Source organism: Pantherophis guttatus, chromosome 1 (genome assembly GCF_059756535.1).
Source record: "Pantherophis guttatus breed Tessera chromosome 1, ASM5975653v1, whole genome shotgun sequence".
Lineage (NCBI taxonomy): Eukaryota > Metazoa > Chordata > Lepidosauria > Squamata > Colubridae > Pantherophis > Pantherophis guttatus.
Window position 1 is genome coordinate 190,136,048 of NC_142063.1, and position 20,053 is coordinate 190,156,100.

The 20,053-nt window shown below is 35.9% G+C and overlaps 1 protein-coding gene and 1 long non-coding RNA gene across 6 annotated transcripts in view; one reads left to right on the top strand and one right to left on the bottom strand.

The window, feature by feature from the left end:
• PKHD1 (PKHD1 ciliary IPT domain containing fibrocystin/polyductin) overlaps positions 1-20,053 on the top strand; it is a 285,011-nt gene that overhangs the window by 167,394 nt on the left and 97,564 nt on the right. For all 5 annotated transcript variants that reach the window (XM_087882250.1, XM_087882249.1, XM_087882251.1 and 2 more), the window contains exons 47-51: positions 1,505-1,751; positions 4,116-4,290; positions 4,812-5,007; positions 8,781-8,846; positions 10,184-10,315. In XM_087882250.1, coding sequence (XP_087738376.1) covers positions 1,505-1,751; positions 4,116-4,290; positions 4,812-5,007; positions 8,781-8,846; positions 10,184-10,315 — 816 coding nt within the window. The remainder of the gene's footprint in view (positions 1-1,504; positions 1,752-4,115; positions 4,291-4,811; positions 5,008-8,780; positions 8,847-10,183; positions 10,316-20,053) is intronic.
• LOC117674479 (uncharacterized) lies at positions 11,969-19,292 on the bottom strand. Its single transcript, XR_004593875.3, has 3 exons — positions 19,155-19,292; positions 13,331-13,396; positions 11,969-12,086 (listed from the first exon to the last, which is right to left on the bottom strand). It is a non-coding gene; the product is annotated as an uncharacterized LOC117674479 (long non-coding RNA).

Genomic DNA, 20,053 nt, shown 5'->3' on the forward strand with positions numbered 1-20,053 from the left:
ACAATCACAAAAGAGAAAGGAAAAAAATTACACATTGAATAACACATAAAGAAAATAACAAGAAAGAATTTGTAATTTCAATTTGATCAGTCTGATTTTGTAAGCCTTTAAAGAGAAAAACTAAATTCATCCAGCTTGTCAAATAACTTTTTTCAAAAGGCAGAGGTAGTATGACATTTTCTGATTAACAGAATATACAATTTTCTCAAAATTAGCTAAATTGCACATCTCTGAAATGCAATCCATTAATATCTGGAATTATAATATTTTGACATCTCCTGCTGGATCCCACCTTTGTGCTTGAAGACAACTGAATATAGTTGCAGTTAGGTTTAGGAATCCATCCTTTCCCATTATTAAACAGTTCTCTCCTTAGCTGGCTTCCATTCTGGCTAAGCAAATCTTGGGAGAGATGCTTTGCTTCAACAAGGCTCTGAGCAAAACACCCCTTTGAAGATGTTTTGTGAAGCAATGCAATCCTTCACTTCTAAAGAAGAAAATGCTGCTTTCATGTTGATTTTGAGGCATGCTCAGAAGACTCTTCTGGCCAGAGGAAGCACCAGAAGCATAAAGCGTCCAGGGGGATGAATGGTGCTAGGAACACAAAGCTCCTTGTCAAGGTACTGTTCAGCTGCCTCACATAAGCCTAACTTTCACTGTTCATGCTCATGGCAATTCGTAGTCTTTCCAAGAGAATTGTATTTAAATAATAATAAAAATAGCTTGGAACTGGAGTGGGATAAAAGACTCCTTCTTGGAAGCAAACATCAAAGATAAAGTAGTAATATTAATAATAGCAACCATGCATTACTAGAACATATACGGTTTTTAAAATCTATAAGTCAGGAATAACCAGGGCATGAAATTAGTGACTAGATTCAAATACCTGCATATTTGAGATGCCTGCCATTGAGACCAGAAAAAACATTACTGTCTTTTCTCCAATCCTAGCAGTTTTCCTCTTGCTTAACAATTTCTTGGCTAAAATATGCATTCTAAAAACCGTTCACATATTTTAGCTAATGGAAACGTGTGAAAACAGTCAATAGTTAGAAACATTGTGCAAAAGACTGTGGAAGTGCATTACTAATGGAAGATTTGTTTGATGGTGCTACAAGATTCTGTTTGTTTTCTTTAATTTAAAGACGTACAAATCCTTATTCCTTTTTTGATGTTTAACTTTTTGCATTTTACATCCATTAAAATCAAACAGTATAATAATGTGTGTATGTGTGTGTGTGTGTGTTTGTGTGTGTGTAATCATAAGCAATATTTACAATGGTGAATATCTACCCCTGGGCAGAGAAGCTGACTGGGTGATCTGAGGCCAGTCACACTCTCTGAGACATAGCAAGAAGAAAACATTGCCAAGAAAACTGCTGTTGATTTGATCAACAACATCAACATCACATTCTAAATTTTTGAATTCTCAGTTTTCATTGGATAGGATTTTATAGCTTCCCTTAATTGTCCTATAATATAGTATGTTCCTCTTCTTTTCCAGGAGGCTTTACTGTCAGAACAGAACAAATCCTCCTCCTCAATGCCCCAAACTGGCTATCATTTCCATTCCCTCATTGTGCCATCCTCAAAGATCTAGATGGCTCTTTCACCGGACAACCAGGAAGTCAGATCCTTCCTTCTCTGGATATTCTTCCAGATTCCTGTAGGACAATTGTCAATGCCAGTCAAGCTGTAAATGCCAGTTGTTGTTTTGCAAATGTTACTTTTCATCGTATGTCTATTAGCCTGTAAGTTTTTGCTTTTTTTTTTCCTCATGCGTAATTGTACAAAATTTAGGAAGTCATACTTTAGCAAAATAATAGGTTGCAAAAATAAGAGAAAACAATGTGTTAAAAAACATCCAGTACCAGAAAAGTCATTTCATTGTGGGGAATAAAACATATGAATAGGACAGGCACATCCAGCAATCGCATACAGTGTAATTGCAGAAGAAATACATTTTTAAAAATAAAAATAGATTATGCTAAGCAGGGGTGGGCTGCTGGGGGTTCACAGAGGTTCGGGAGAAACTCTAGCTAAGATTCTCTGCAGTTCGGAGAACCTCCAAATCCCACTCCTATTTTTGGGATAACAGCATGCGGTCATGCTTTCAGTATTTGCACAAAACCTCAGAACAAGTATGGCCTGACCACATCTTTTTTCTGCCTTGCCTCCATAACCTTATGTTCAACTCCTCCCAAGTGTGTAAATAAGATAAGCTTACGTTCTTCTTAGTGGACAGGTGTTAAACTACACCTTCTCCTCTTATTCTACAATAGTCCATGCATAGTCTCAATGTGTGAAAATCTGTCAGTCATTATCCTGAGGGGAATTTGGGTGATTGTTTGGGAACAGAGATAAAAAAGACAGAGCAGGGATTGGCAATGGGTCTATTATTTCATGCTGGTACGTGTGTTGACAACTCAAGGATGAGAGAATAGTACTTCAAATCAATTGGGAAAGGCCTTAAGCAAAATGCAAGTTTGACACTCGTGGGTGTCTACTATACTATTAAATTTCTATTTCTGAAAGAATACATTGCAATATTGATGCATGTATCACCGGCCTCATCCTAAGCCAATTTCATTGTTGCTTTATTTTCTTGAGTTATATCATTGTAGTAGATTATTTCACAAAGGTAAAAACAGAAAGCATTTAGAGCTAAACGCAGTGTTTGCCATAATACAAAGGGGGGAAGGGAGGGGAGAACCCCCTTAGGATAAGTAAGCTAATGGTAAACATAAACAGGAGACTTAATATTTATTCTACTCATAGTTGTTGATTGGTTTAGCAAACCCTTTGTGAGCCATTTATGTTCAACAGTTCTGCACACTACACTTGAGCTAAATTACATAACAGCTTAAAGAACCATGATGGTAAATTGTAACGCAGACTGTAAAGTTCTATCTACTAGTCATGCCAGATTTCTGTAGCAAATTGCTTCTTAATTGAAAGTTCTCCGGATATAAAAATGCAGCACTGCCTATCAGTCATCCAGGTTTTTCTCTTCTTTTTAACCCTTTTGAAAGGCTCCTGGCAGTTTGAGCCAAGGGTTAATTTCACATTACCACTGTGGTAACCTCCTCCTGGTTTCTTCTTCAGAAAGAGAAGAACAGATCTTAGAGAACTACCTCCTCCTTTGGTAATGAAACACTTTCCCGTTAATGATCCATGCAGGCTCCCTCAGCTCCTCCGAATTAAAAATGCTCATGCCCTCCTCTGCTCCATTAACATTAAAGAGAGGTAGATTGGTGGCTATTTAGGGCACAGTGAAAATCACTGGCTATTTAGAGCAAATTAAAATGGTGCTAATTATGGTGGTAGGAATGCTCAATTATGCTAGCAATATAGTAGTTCTATTTTGGGGCTAGCTTGACAGTATGAAGTGAAAGAATTGTTTGGAAAGACAATATAATAGTCAGCTCATGATTTACCTGGACATTTTGAGGAATCAAAACTATTTGTTGCCTTTCAAGGGTCTTATTCTGCCTATCCATCTTATCCTCCATTGTTTTGAAACAACAGGGATGGAAGTGAAATTATGTTATTCTGATTTTAATGCATTTATCCAGTTTGGACCTCTCAGAATTAAATATGTTGTTTATCAAAATTTGCATTTTTTGGAGCTTGGTAAGCAATTTGAAAATATATGGGCATGTTATTATTATGTTATTATTTGTTGCAAATGAATTCAGCAAGAGGAGTCCTATAAAATCTACACAGAAATTCTGTGGTTTCTTCTGACGCAGAAAGACACAAAAATTGGAGGGAAACTAAGAAAATGAGTAAAACTAGAAATGATGGATTTATTTCCAACTGCAAGGAGCTTGTCATTCCCAAAATAAAAAAGTTGAGTACCCAGGAGTTTGCCTGGTATTCTTGATTAAGGATTCACTCAAGCAAATCTGAATTGTCAAGTAGGTTGTCTACTTGAAAAGTTTTTATGGGACTTAAATTTGGGGAAGTGGGATATGTTGCCATTCTATACTATCTGATCTAAATACAGTATTTGAAGTGCAACAGTGGGCTAACATGATGCATCAACATAGCAACAGTAAGTATCAAAGTGAATATTATTTAGAAAATACCGGTAAATTTCATTTTTTTTTCAGAAATTCCCCAATCTTTTCATCTAATTTAACTGTAACTAATAGTCGCAATAAGGTGATCACTGTCAATTACATGTCTGACACTTTATCAAATGCCAATGGCTGGATGAGTCTTCTTTTGGATCAAGAAATTTATACTTTGTCATTCAGCAGTCCTCTGTTTCAAAGAAATTTGCAGGTAATGAAGGTTTGTTTAATCCATCAACTGTTACAGTATCACATTGTTATAGGAAACAGAAAAAAGAATTTTGAAGCCAAAATATCATAAAACTTCATTTTAATTTAATGGAAGGATTAGGTACAGAGGATAGGATTCATAGTGTCCGTATGTGATATGGGTCATTCACAGGTCAGAATGAATATTTTATAATGGGAAAGACAATTTCGGAGCTATAAGATAGCATGAAACACACTGGGTAACTCAGCATTATATGTGGCTTTTTTTGGCAAGGCCATGCTCTTGAAATGATTACTCATTTCTCAGTAGCAAATACTGTAAATAGTCAAATCCAAAGAACATTATTCATAAATTAGGGGAGGGGCAGAGGTGAAACTTTGGCATTTATGGGTCTGATGAAAAATTGCCGTGTCTCTCCTTCCTTCTCTCTTACACAATCTTCAGTGTATTTTATTGCAGTCCTGATATAATTCAGAAAGGAAATATAAATGTTTGCATGTTTCTTGTGTTCTACTCCATAGTATGTAGCTACATTTGATAATTTTGCTGTTGGCAATTACCTATTATTGGAGCATGAAGGGTTGCCAGTCCACAGTCAAGTTACAGTGCTTTGTGGAAGAAGGCAAGGGTCACTACTCCAGGCTGTTCCTTCCCATAGACATCACAAGGGTTGTGACTGGTTTTTCAACAAGAAAATTAACAAGTTAACTTATTTAGGTAAGAACTTAATGTTAAGGTTGTAGTTGATAATAATGCTCATTGAGAAGGAACAACTGTACACGGATGTTGGAATTGGTGATGGACATCACACATTAACCACATTGAGTAGTTTGTTCCTTTGTGAAGCAATTTGGAAGTCAGACACTTCTTCCGAAAATTGCTTTTCAGTTGTTAGGCTTGCCACTTGCTACAGGAAGGTGAAATTTTCTCCATAATTAAAATCTCTTTGTGCTATTCCAGAAAGTTCTTGGAGAAACAGGGAGCACATAACAATAAGTGGTTTTATACATGGGAACTTATTTGCATGACTGAATCCTGGAGTTATTTGTGCCAATTTTAACCAATGTAGTAAATATTAGGTGAAAAAGAACATGGCATGACTAAAATTGGACTAGTGATGTGAAGCTCCTTCATATGAACAGCATCACATAATAAAAGCATCTTTTTCTAACTCAAGGAAGCCTGAAGTGGGCTTTAGTCTCTCCCCTGAACACAAGAAAGAAAATAATTTTGTTACATAGTTCTTTACCTGAAAGAACTTCAGAGTCTTAACTGCAAAAATAACAGAAGTTATTGCAAACAGAGACTCTATAACTATTTCACCTAAGCTACATTTTTGGTCTCTTTGCATTTATCAATAAAAGTGTGTCATTGTTTGAACCATGAAGTGCTTTCTCTGCTGAAAGAAAAAGTGGACTGTGTGAGCTCAGCTCTGTTCCTTCTGAGTTTAATGGCCCAAGATCTTTCCAAGAAAAGACCATCTGTGTTTTGATCTTTTTACTATCCTTTAAAATAAAAACAGAAATTTTCTTTATTTTTAAATTGTGGAGATAGTCTGAAAAAAATTAGTCAGCTAATTAATCCCATTTACAAGCTTTGTAGGATTCTTCAGCTGTCACTCACTTCTAGGCCTAAGGCCTCTAGTTTAGTGCCTATTCTCCTGTTCATGTGACTCAGTCTCCATGGCTACAGGTTGCATCTGCTGACACCCATACACTATTTACTGCTTAATTAAGAATTTCACGCTCAGCCCTTATCTGCAGCAGAGAACAAGAACATGCTGTTAAGAAATTCCAAATATAGGCCACTGCATAAGGGAAGCCTTTATTGTAGGTCTGACTCTTTGGAGCCTCTTTAACTACCCTCTTGGCAACTGAGCTGCCACCTTTCAATCAAAAATCATTAAATGGGGCAGAGATAATGAGCATGTCTCATATCAAAAGAAGGATGTTTGCTTGGGCTGAAGAGGAAAAGCTGTAAAAGCCTACCAGCCCTCACCACTTCAAAGGAGGAGAGGTTGCTCCGTCAGCAGGACCCAGAAAGCATCATTTGTTTCTGTTTGACTTATGTAAAAGGTCTGGCATGTTAGAGTCCCATCTTGCAGCCGTGGGTCTCCCCCCCCTCCCACCCCTTGATGCTCGTGTGTCAGCAGTTAGGCAGCTGGGCCCTAACCGTATCCGCCGGAGTATCTAATCACTTGACTCTGTCTCAACAATGGACACTTGTAGGGGGTGGTCGGGAGGAGGTCTGTGCAACAATAGGAACACAATTATTGCAGCTGCTAGGGAGGGCGATAATTCTTCTTAGGGAAACCAAAGGGACCTTGTCGAGGTGGTAGAGAGGGGAAACCTGAGTCTATTCTTAATAACCAGACTTTTGGAAGTACTTTGCTTTGCCAGTGGGGCTCCAGCAGCTGCTCTTGTCCTAACCTTCTCTAATAATTGTACATTCTGTCCGAGGTCAATTTACTTATGACCTCCTTCTTTTGTGCCAGTTAAAAGCCTTTTAGGGTGAATTGTTGAAAAGTGGCAGGAGTGCATTAAACCCTAAATTTAATGTCAATAAATACAGATCAGATGCCAGATCATTCACAGGCAGGCTCTGAAATTCACACAGCGTTTGCTTCAAACCGAATCTCACAGTTAAAAAAAGTCATTGTTATTCTGAAAGCTGAGCATGTGAAGGAAGACATCGTGGAGACACAGCAGGAACTGTTCATCGTTAACTTAGAGGCTTTATAGTTTTCCATCCTTAGTTGCTCTAGGAAGTATCACACATATTCTCAGGTCTGAAGAGAAAAAGCAATACCAAAATTGATATACAGAATAAGGTGGCCAATCTTATTCATTGTATACTGAAAAGATTTTGTGAATTTGCCTTGATCATTTAGAAAATATTCTACTGAGTTACGGATAAGTCAGGCAAAATATATTAAGAAGCTCTTATCCAGTAACAATTAACTTAAGCATATAGAGAAGTGTATATAATCTAGTTATTTATTGACATACACAATGTCAAAGGGATTTTACAAAACTGTCCATAGGAGCAATTGCTTCTATCCCATAGACTGGCAGAAGATATATGTGCCAGGGTCAAAGGAGCTGACCTGTCAAATTCGGAAACAAAGACAATGAAGGACAATGAAAATGATCAGAAAACTTGAAATTAAACTTTATAAGAAGAGCTTGGAGTAATATGGTACATTTGGGCTTGAGAAAAAATGACTATGTGGCGCTATGACCACATTATCCAAGCATCTAAAAGGTGCTACAAGAAGTAGAAGCAGGCTATTGTCCCAGATTGCAGATCATAAAACTGTGCTTTTAATTTGCAGATATGTTTGAAAATCCAGGAGTAAGCATTTTTTAGATTTATATCCCATTTTTCCTTTAGGAGCTCAAGACAGTATGTGCAACAAACCCTCCTCCTATGTTTTCCTCCATGACAACTTCCTGGGGAGGTAGGGTGGGCTAGACATAGTGACTAGCCACTTGGAAACCTGGGGTCTTGAATTTTGACTTAAAACTGGATCTGGGGCTTCCTGATGCCAATCCAATACCTTCACTGCTATATTACACTGGCTATACATATTTTTCAATGCTTCCTAATAGCAAGAGCAGTTCAATAGTGAAATTAATTATGAAAACTGCAAATCATTTGGAGGGGGTGTCCTCTCAATCATTCCAGGTGTCAATCCTGGTTGAAGTGTTTCTGTGCTTGCAAGGTCAGAAGATCAGGAAAAGACTTTGAAGATGCCATTTGGGCATTCTGTATAGCACAATAATGTAATTTTCAGAAACAATAAATTCTTTTATTAACAGCAAGTTATACTTCAGATTATTACTAACTGAAATTGTGCAATTAAGAAAGAACTTTGTGGAAACTTAAAGTTTTGCAAAAATAAAATGTAAGGATAAACTTAGATGGCTAAGGGAGAGGGGAATCAAAAATGGCAAAACCTTAAAATGTTCACTGGTTTAAGAATATGGATTGACTGGATGGAGGAAAATGAAAAAAGGCAGAAGCAGAACTGAATGGAATATTTTGAAAAAGAGCATATCTGTCTAGTTAAACACCTAAATCTTGTTTTGTGTATTTTATATAGTGTCCTTCAACCACATTTTGAATCACGTTAACAATAAAACATGATAAAAAGAACTTTAATAATGGAGGAACAATTTTGCTTGGTTTCACAAGGAAAGCATTGTCAGCGGGAGATGCCTGGGAAAACTTAACCCATCCTTTCCCAGGGATTACCTATAACAAACAGCTCTTTCTTAGCACTTTTTCTCCTTAGCTGAGCATCTGACTCTTTTCAGGTTTTTGTATAAGGTGTATTTAAAATGCATGGATTCATACAATGCACATCATATTATGAATATTTCAAAACATGAAATTCCTCACAATTGAAGAAACTTTGTTTTATAGAGTTAGAACAATTTTCAGCTTTTATAGAGCATTCTTATGTCTTTCCAACTTTCTAAATTTAGTTACAGGGAGAGGCCTAATCCAAGTGACACTTAAAGTTGAAGACATATTCCCTTTATCAGAACCAGGTATGTAAATTCAGTTTAAAATTTAGTCTTGTTTGACTGAGCACTATTCACTCTAACCTATAGGATGTATTTCTGGATACTTAAACTTTTCTGGGTTTCTGGTTAGTGTTTTCTCTGTATAGAAAATTTATATAAGAGTCATGTCTAGTGTCTGCCAATGATGCACATGACTGCATCACATCTATCCTATGCCCATTGCTGAAAATAACTTTTCTTTAAATAATTATCTGGTAAATGAAAGGACTAGCTTTTGACACCCTACATTTGCTCTCCCTTCCCAGGATAGTGTTTGTCCTTCCTTCCTTCCTTCCTTCCTTCCTTCCTTTCCTTCTTTCCTCCCTCCCTCCCTCCCTCTTTCTTTCTTTCTTTCTTTCTTTCTTTCTTTCTTTCTTTCTTTCTTTCTTTCTTTCTTTCTTTCTTTCTTTCTTTCTTTCTTTCTTTCTTTCTTTCTACATTCAACTGCCATTGGACTTCTGGATAGGAAGCCAAGTAGATAGAGACAGAGACAGAGAGATTAAAATGAATGAAAAGATTATAAAAGTGTGTTTTAGAAAGTTCAGAAGAAAAGATGATATTGCAATTAAGCAATTAATTTATTAACTCCTCTGTTAATTGAAATATAAGCCTTATTTACCTCCAGTCTAAATATTTTGCTCTTTAAGATAATTTCTTTTAAATACTTGCTTTCTTTCTTGTTGATAAAAATGGTTAGGAGGGTAGTAATGGGGAAATTTATATCTATAATTTTGATTTCACTATATCTTAATGCCTGGCATCCATTTAATCTATCTTGAACAACAATCCTATCACACAGGTAGACATTTCAGAGAACCTCTACTGAGAAGTGTATATCCACTTTAAAACAAATGATTAAAATACTAGTTGCCATTTTAAGGAAGATAAACATTGTTTCTAAACATCTACAGTAAAATCTGTACTGAGGTAGGTAGATAGATAGATAGATAGATAGGTAGATAAGTAAGACAATAGACCAGGGGTGTTGAACTCAATTTCATTGAGGGCCGCATCATGGTTGTGTTTGACCTCTGGGGGCTGGAGTAGGCATGGCCAGGGTGGGCGTGGCCACTCTACATCACTTGTGCCAGGGGCGCCTATGGTGGCTTCTCTGCCAGCGAAAATGGAGCCCGGGGGGGGGCGCATGCGGCACTCCCAAGCTCCATTTCTGCTGGCAGAGGCACCATTTCCAGGGCAGCCCTGTGGGCCAGATCTAAGCACCCCATGGGCCGCATCCGGCCCCTGGGCCTTGAGTTTGACACCCCTGCAGTAGACAGGCAGGTAGGCAGACATACAAAAATAAATTCTTTCTTTTTTCCTAGATCCAGTTTCTTCTTTTTCTCCTCCTGTTTACAGATGGTCCCTTGTTGAATCCTGGAATGATGTGACAAAGGGCTGGGGCGGCTACAATAAAAGTATACCATCAGCTGATGAAGATGTCATCATTTTACCAGGTAACTATATTTTGTTAATATACTATATTTTAATAATAAAGCCATTGTAACAATAGAGCTTGGCACATGAAAGATACAAATAACCAATCTAATATATAAATACGAAAAAGCCAATTTAATATATTCTAATTATATTTCTGATTTCTTTACTGTTTTATTCTGCAATTTAAATACTCATTTGTCAACCAACAGCTCCATGTACATTTTCATATCTTCTGACATCACAAGATGAAATATGTATAAATAAATGAAAGGAGGTTGCTTATGCCAACATAACTACATGTTCTCGGGAGAAATATTGCCTGTTTTGTAATAATTGGATATACAGTCATGTGAAAACAGTAGACTTTTCTCAAGGCTATTGAAAATGCTAGAGAAGGCCTCAGAAGAAAGACACAGCAAACAAATTAGGATCACATTGCTTTGAGGAAGGGCACTTCACTCTAAACTTCACTTGAATGAAATGTGCTTCAAAGATCCATACAACTTCTTGTATCTGTTGCTTTTTCTAACTGTTTTTCTTAGGAAAGCATTTTGATTGCAATAAAGCAGATATTGGTTATTATCAATAAACAGATCTGGATGATTAGTCAGTTTAGCAAATTTTTCAAACAAGTCTCAGATTTTCCAAAATTGGAAAACCTATTAGAGATCAGATGGCAAATGTTAGACTGAGGATTTTTCCCACAGTGAATTTTCAAAAGAATCATTTTTTTCATCCATTTTTGTTGTACCGATGTAGCATCAATTCAGAAATAGCATTTAGCATCTCAAGACAAACTCTTACTTTCAAAGAAAATGACTACCATTTGTACACATTGAGTTGAAATAGGTGAAGAGGATTTTCCCTGCCTTTACATAACATAGAATTCTGGACTTGGACTTGGATTAGTCTACAATGCTCACAGTTCCCAGTTGAGACTATGGTTTGTTTGTTTGTTTGTTTGTTTGTTTGTTTATTTATTTATTTATTTATTTATTTATTTATTTATTTATTTATAATTTGTATACCGCCCTTCTCCTAGTGGACTCAGGGTGGTGCACAGCCAGAACTAAAACACATACCAATACAAAATTTAAAATTATTAAAAGAATTACATAACTGGTCCCTGGTTAAATCTGCCCATGTGTTGTGAGATTAAGGAGTCTTCATTGTGTCTTCTGACTGCTAGTTGGTATTCATAGATGTGCTTTGTTAGTCTTCTGCCTGTCTTTTCTACACAGTAACGGTTACAGTCCTTAACACAGTATACATTGCAGTTTTGTTAAGATGTATTGGAGGGCTTTAGTATGGCTTGTGTGGTTTTAATAGTCTATTGGTTATTTCTGAGATATTCTCATTACAGAGAAAATGATAGTAAATTAGAAATACAAGTGCTCCATTACCAAAGTAACAAACTTCTACAATAGTGATCTGTGTAAGAACAATCTTCAGACAAGTACAAACAGACTCAGAAACAATTATCTAAGACTAAAACCCTTTAAAACAAGTAAATAAAAAAACCAATTGTGCTCCTCCCAAAACAGAACTCATCTATAGCATACAATGTAAAGATTTATTAAAGGTAATAAAATAATGTAAAAATTGTTGATAGTAAGAGTATTCCATTTTCATATGTATGGTAAGATGTGTATTTAGAACTTAAAGCTTACCTTTTTCTGAAATTTAGTTTTTTCTCCAATAGTTAAAGATACTTAACATTCTTTATCACAGTCTTATGTCAATGGCTTCTTCTGTTTCCATCATTAACTTTTTACTTATTTGCTTTTCCTAAAACAGGTGAAAATAGAGATTATATGTAGTTCCATGTCCACTAGTTTTAAATTCCATTTCTAACAAAATTTAAAACATTTTGAAATAAATTTAAGCAATAAACAAAATTTCATTGATTGTGTAAAGTATTGATTTTATACACTAAGCATATATTTGCAAACAAATCAAGCAATAAATTTTATAAAGTAACATAATAACATTTCTAGGAAATATTCATCTACAGAATGAATAGAATGCCTGGTGAATGGTTCCTTTCATCCTTTGGCCATGCCCATTTCCTTTGACTCAATAAAGTAGGAATAATCCTAGTTCCTTTAAGTTAGGTTTGTGTTGCAGTGTCTCTAAGTTTCACCATGTCAGTGCAGGCAACTCTATATCCCCCTCCCTTTTATTGTAATGTTATAATTCATGATGGGGTGGTGCGGTGACTCAGTGGTTAAGATGCTGGGCTTGTCGGCTGGAAAACTGGCAGCCCAGGTTTGAGACTTGAGCTTCATGTGATGGGGTGAGCTCCTGTCCTTGCCTCAGCTCCTTCCACCCTAAAAGTTGGAAAGCATGCAAATGCGAGCAGATAAATAGGTACCACTTCAGTGGGAAGGTAACAGAGCTCTGTGATGTCATGTTGGCCTTGAAATGGAAATGGAGATTAGCACCACCCCCTGTAGTCAGAAACGGCTAGTGGATTAAATCTGCAGGGACTCCTATAATTCATAATACATTGTATTATTTCAATGCCAATTTCTAATGAGTAATGTTTATATAATATGATTAAAATTACTAACATTCTATTATTTAGAAAACTTAAAGTATTGAAAATAAAAAGAAAAAACCCTAAAAATTCTACTAGCATTAATTACCATTTAGGATATCAATGTTACAAGCCTAAGATTAACTTTTCATCCAAAGTTGAGTGTAACATAAAGAAAAAAGAACCACTACAATTCACATCAAGATATTAGTTAATGTAATACTTTGGTCTTGTAGTAATTACTTAACATTAAGATTTTACTGTATTATTACTTTCTGTACATGTAACTCAATACCTTTCCAAAACCATGTTTTAGTATTGATTTTGGTGTATACTGTTACAGTAATTTTGGTGTGTATATATATTAATAGCAACTGTGAAGAGGGCTTCACCTACCCAATATATACTGGGGTAGTTTTATATATAAGAGCAATTATGGACAAGTAGCTGATTGCTCATAGGATCAAAATATCTTTAAAAAGTCACTTCATACCTGTCATTTGAATCATGTGTTACTATTGGCTCAGTGCCATCTGCATTTGTAGGGTTAGGATTATTTCTGTTACAAAAGAAAGGGACAGGAAAGTACAGTAGATTAGCATGTATTTGAATCTTTCTTTGGGAACATTTGTAATTATTTTAATAACATTGAAGGAAATCAAGGACAAGTTTCTTATGCTATGCATGAACAAATAAAAGCAGCTTTTATTCTAGCAACATTCACAGCTTTCCATGTTTTTTTCACATTTTGTGGGGCTTAATATAATAAATTCCTGACACAATATATGAAGAAGGAATGAGGAGCTTGCCATAGTATGTTGCATCAGATGGCATATTTATGATGTCATGTAGCCTCTGGCATTGTTTTTAGTGGTGGAATCTTCTGTCTCTCTCTCTCATTTGGCTTTGAACTTCTGTTTGAAGAGACAGACGCTCACGCTTTGTATCTCTTGTAATAATACTTCTGTTGTGCCTGTGTAGCATTTGGTGATGCATTTATGACATTTTATAAAGTAAGAATGCTGATCAAAGAGATTCTGTGTCACTACTTGAGTCATTAGAAAGCTTGTTTTATGTCAGAGCATTACGATTCTGCTGGATTATTTCTGAATTTTTCTGTAAATAAATTAACACATGATATGGGAAGTATATCCTTTTAAAATAAACACTAGTATTTTCTGAATAGTATTGCATAAGGGTGGGGATGATATTGAATGAAAACTAACAAAAGGTGATCTGAGGATTTTGTGAACTCAAGAGTATCAGGTTTGGTCATTTTCTTGAGGATTTCCCTACTCAATGGGCCTATATATCCAGAGGTATATCATACTCTTAAGTGTTTTCCTTTTCTTAATTCTACAAAGGAGCCTTTTGTTGTTCTGGGGTATATATTCCTCTGTTATCCATTATGCCAGAAATAGCAATAGCAATAGCACTTAGACTTATATACCACTTCACAGTGCTTTTACAGCTCTCTCTCAGCAGTTTACAGAGTCAGCATATTGCCCCCAACAATCTGGATCCTCAGTTTACCCACCTCGGAAGGATGGAAGGCTGAGTCAACCTTGAATCTGGTGAAATTCGATCTGCCAAATTGCAGGCAGTCAGCAGAAGTAGCCTGCAATACTGCATTCTAACCACTGTGCCACTGCGGCTCATTATAATTATATATAAAATTATCTGCCCAAATTAATGAACTGTGTGTGGCATGAAAGCTCCTTCATCAGAGGTTATGGACGATAATCACCATGCTGGTCCATTGTGAGTTGGTAAATATATTATTTTTGATTTCGCATCCCAACTTCCAGACTAGAATCTGGTCTATTCACTAATCTAGCACACCTTTGTCTATCTGTCTTTCTGCCTATCTAGCTGTCTGTCTGTCTAGCTATCTAGCTAGCTATCTCTTTAAAACATTATGCAAAAAGGATAAAACTAGAGAAATAAGGAACTTTTACAAATCAGGATGTATGTATTTTAAAGTTTTAGAAATAGAAATTCTCTGTATCACAGGACAAAGAATTAGGAATGAAAACATAGTCTTATAAAAATGTTTTTCTAACTCAGTTGGCCATCTTAACAATATTTGTCAACAGCATGCATTTTGTTACAAGCACATTCTTTGCAATTATTTTATAATGTAGGCTCTTTCCTCCCATCCCTTCTTCTGTGATGGCTTTCCCTTCCTTTACATCTGTGTTCTGTTGAGTTTCCTTTTAATTTTCAGTATGAAGATTTTTCCAAAGCACTTGCTATATAAATCCATGAGTTTGAATCAAATGGGTATAAATGTATTGTGAGAAAGTATTTAGCATTAATATTGTACTATATCACTACAGCATTCCTGCAAAGTTACTTTCAGTAATATTGCATGGGGGCAGAGGGTATTCTAGAGAATACAAAAGGGAAATGGAAATTACACATGAACACAGACACACACACACAGAGACACACACACACACACACACCACTAATTTTGGTCTGCCATACTTCATTATTTCCCCTATTAGGAAATAAAATATACAGATGTATTTAGACACATATCTTGGTTTGCGAACTTTGTAGCTGCAAAATAAAACTCATAAGATGTCTTGTGCATTCTGCCTGTGTATTGGGAAAATATAAATCTTACCACCAAAATATATTAGGCAAAAATCTTACTAAAAATGTACACGGACATGCATTCTATTGAACAACAGCTTAGAAATTGCTGTAGAATCTAATTAAATGAATATAACATTGGAAAAAAAGAAACTGCCTGAAAAAAGTGGCTGACAAATTCCCCTATTTTTGGAGACTGCAGAATTTTCAGTTAGATAGTATGAAATATATACCTATATTTCCTATATACGTATATACGTACATACGTATATACATATACATATACATATACATATACATATACATATACATATACATATATATATATATATATATATATATATATATATATAGAGAGAGAGAGAGAGAGAGAGAGAGAGAGAGAGAGAGAGAGAGAGAATTTAAAATGATGCCATGGTGTTAAATGGTCTTTCTCTTTCTTTTTCTCTCTAGTTTTTCTCAGCAGAATACAGGATAAGTTTACTAAAAAGAAACTAAACACCCTCAAAGATTTAAAACTTGTTAATACAGTGACAGTAGATAGCTCAGATAAAGGTCCCAACAATGACCTTGCTGTCATTCAAACTGCACATATGAATACAGGACAATTGAGCCCCCATTCATAATCTACATGACCTCTGCTTCTTTTGATTATTTATAGCACAAGGAGTGAAAAGAAGCCTTCTATTCAGGTTGGAACCATCTGTTTTCCAGTGTTTGTTTGACTAGTAACTTGACCTGATGATAATGTGGTGTCTGAGTTACAAAACAGATTGAGTTGTTGTGTAACATTTTTATCCCTGGAGTTCAGTGGCAGGCAGTGTGGAAGAAACACAGAAGGTTCATCTAAAGCATGAAGATAATCCTTTTGCTTTGTGTGTGTGGTGTGTGTGTGTGTGTGTGTGTGTGTGTGTGTGTGTTTTAAAGGAGTTGATTTTATTAAGCAACAATTCACTAGCAAAGTCTTCACTGAATTTCTTTATAGACTCAGAGTTGGGAGTAGGCGGAATTTTCCATATGCTTATTTAAAGATTAATTGAATTAGATTTGTTTTGGGTTTTTTTTAGCCTTAGCTGCAATAGGAATAACAAGAGCAACTAGGTATATATTACGATGCATGTGGTTTCTGAATGCTGGGTGAGATGCATTTTTCTTTTGCTAAAGCCATTTCATCATCCATAGAGATGACAGGAAAAATCATTTACAGGTTGCTAGCAGCACCATCTCCTATAATGCAGCCATTTGTTTTGTCTTTTTAAAATGCATTTGAGCATGTACACAAATACTGGATTATAAAGGTATAAACTGTACTGAGATTGGAGGTAGGTCTGAATGGAAGAATAGTTACTTCATTTTCTCATCCTCTGCTTGGATGTACATGCATTTTTGTCCTTAGCATGGTATAAGAAGGTAGAGTTAATGCTTTTCCACTTCGTTTCTTTTCTTTGTTGCTAATAGCAGGAAAAGATAAATTCTTTTTAGAAAAGCCTTTGAAATAATGATCTTTTGAATGTATGGGTGTTGGTAGTATTCTAAGTCTTGAACTGTAAAAAATTATCTTCTGGTCTGTAGGTGTAAATATTGGTGTGTGTTCCTTCTTTACTTCTCTGACTGTTAACAGTTATTTATTGAGATCTCCATACATACTCTCCATATACTTTCCTAGCTTTTCTTGGTGACTGTTACATCTTTAAAACTGATTGGACAAGAGACTTGAAGAAAAACCTTGCAAACTCAGAGTCTCAGAGCTCCACTCCATCTTCAGGCAGTGAGCTGCGGCAATGAATTGATGACTGCCTTTAACTCCCTGGAATAGATATTCCACTGCGGTTTTGTCAGGTCAGAACTGCAGGCAACTGTACCAGCATAGATTCAGGGAATCAGAGCCAAAGAATAAAGCCACCAGACAGAGCTGGAAAAAGTCCTCAAAGCATGTCAGCGCTGAGAAGCCCCCATGGACATGGCCAGTCTGGAGTCTGAGAATTAGAGCCAGGCTAAAAATGTCACCCTTTAATTTCCCATCTATTTCAGGAACTGAGATATCAGATGAAAAGGTCAACTGAAGGACTGTATCCATACTTTTTCAGGAGGAGGGTGGAATTTATAAATAATTGGGGAGGAGTGTCTATCCCATCCCTTCAGCAGCAGACTGTTGGACGTTTCCATGTGAAATAAGAAATCTGATGGCTGATTGGTTTAACTTTCCCTCAGTGCTTTTACTATCACATAGAATTCTCACATAGTTTCCTCAGGTGTAACACAGACTTCTATTTGATACAGAGGAATACAGAGAGATTTTTCAGGTTCCGTGCCTTGTTTCTACATAAAGAAATACAATGTTTATCTCCTTGATTCCCAGGAGGTGGAATCACATTTGCAACATCCCATTATTTCATCCCATTAGAAAGACAAGGCCTCATGATTTTTTTTTTATTTAATTTGATTTATATGCCGCCCTTCTCCGAAGACTCAGGGCGGCTTACAATGTGCTCAGCAATAGCCTTCATCCTTTTGTATATTTATACAAAGTCAGCTTATTGCCCCCACAAACTGGGTCCTCATTTCACCTACCTTAGAAAGGATGGAAGGCTGAGTCAACCTTGAGCCTTGGCGAGATTCGAACCCTGCAGTAATTGCAGGCAGCTGGTCTTAATAACCAGCTTAATCACAGGGTGCCTTAAACCCCTGTACTACCAATTTTGGGGATTGTCTCCAACATGAGTAGTTAGTAACTAATTATCTTCATATGATTTTTGCCTTTATCAGAATTAGAATCTTGCGCTTCTCTTCGTTAAAAACATAATTAAATATCTTGGCATGTACTTTTTTAAATTATAAAAAACCCTTTACTTATATTCATTTTGGAAAAGAATTCTAATAAATTCTGCTATCCCAGGATTTGAAGCTAAAATTGTTTTCTATCTATCTTACCTTGTAGAGAATTTCTACAAAATGTTTGCCCCTCTGTGGAATAATTGGTTTGGCACACTCATGCACTCATTCCTGGAAAGCAGACTGAAAGATCCTATTGATTCACCACTTTTCCTCATTTTAAATATTTATTATGTATTATTTTATTTATTTATATTTTAAGACCATGATCATGGTATTTAAACAGTAGAGCTACTGAGAAACATAAATGAACATTTTTAAAACAAAGCTTCCAAAAATCAGTGAATGACATTACATATTGGAGGACTTCTGGAAAGGTTAAATACTAGTAGAACATAGCTTGCCTCTGAATAGTGTTGATGAACATTGGTTTTAAATCTGTTCCTCTTCTCTGCCTTGGTTGGTTTAATCTGTCTATACTGGGGGTCAAAAGTCTTCTCACTCTTCCATATGAGAACCAGTAAAAAGATAGCAACAAAATGCTTTTGTTTTAATTCTCATTTTCCATTAGAATGTTCTTCTTAAAAACACCTCTCTGCCAAATACCACCTGCCCCAACCAAACTGGAGATGGCTGTTGTTTTATTTACTTATTTACAATGTTTACATGTTGCTCAAATTAAAACCTACTCTGAATAGCTTACATTTCCCATTTGAGTAATTAAGATTTTAAAAGAGTCCAAAGCAAATAACAATTTAATGCAAAGCATGGTACCAGAGATAAATAAAAGTCCGTTATAATCCAGTTTATAGGAGACACATCTGACAACATTTCAATCCTGAAGGTTTTTCATTTTTAAGATCAACATAAATAATAATACTTACCCATGAGCTGAGGGAAAGGACATTTTCTGAAAATTCCTCTCTTTTTCATTGGAGTATATGGCTGGATTCTTTAATAAGAGATGACTATGTTAACGTCATTTCTTGGTATCACTAAGGCTGGCCTTTTGTTGTAATAAAACTTATTTTTTTTTATGTTTAATCTAAACTAATGCTAAATCTATGATTTGTTTTAACACATAGTTTAGCAGGTATTAATCATTTTATACTATTATATTTTATGAACTGTATCTTGTCACTTCAACATTTCACTAAAAACGCTCCAGTTTTAATTATATTTCTGAACTGTATGTCATTTTTTGCTGAGATAAAGATTTCTTATTGAGCTCCTCTCTGTCCTTTGCAGCCTGAATCACCTTTGGAGGTGATTTTTTAGGGACTGTACAGGGAGGGTAATCCATTCTTCTTATGGATGCCATTGCATTGACAGATGGCTAGTATTGGATGCAACCCAAAACATTCAGAACACCAGGCCTTTATAATACAGAGTTTTAATTAGAATTACCATATGTCTAGTAGTTTCTAGAAGAGTCCAGTTCAAACTCTGAATGCCCTATCTGAGAAAAGGAAAAAGTCAGGGATTGCCTGAACAGCCGGATATGTATCAATTCTTGCTCTTTCCATGTTTGAATACCACTTCTTCATTCTCCTCATTCCTTTTCTTCAATATGCCTGCTCTTTGAAGTCATTCTTTGCTTCTTTCCCTTCAATCTTTTCTTTCTTCCCAGTTTAGCCTGACTCCCTGCTACTGTATCCTACCATCATTCTCCTCCTCCATTCTTGTTCAGTCCCTTGTTCTTGTTCAGTCCCTAAGTTATGTCCAACTCTTCATGATCCCATTGACTTTAGCACACCAGACCCCTCTATCCTCCACTGTCTCT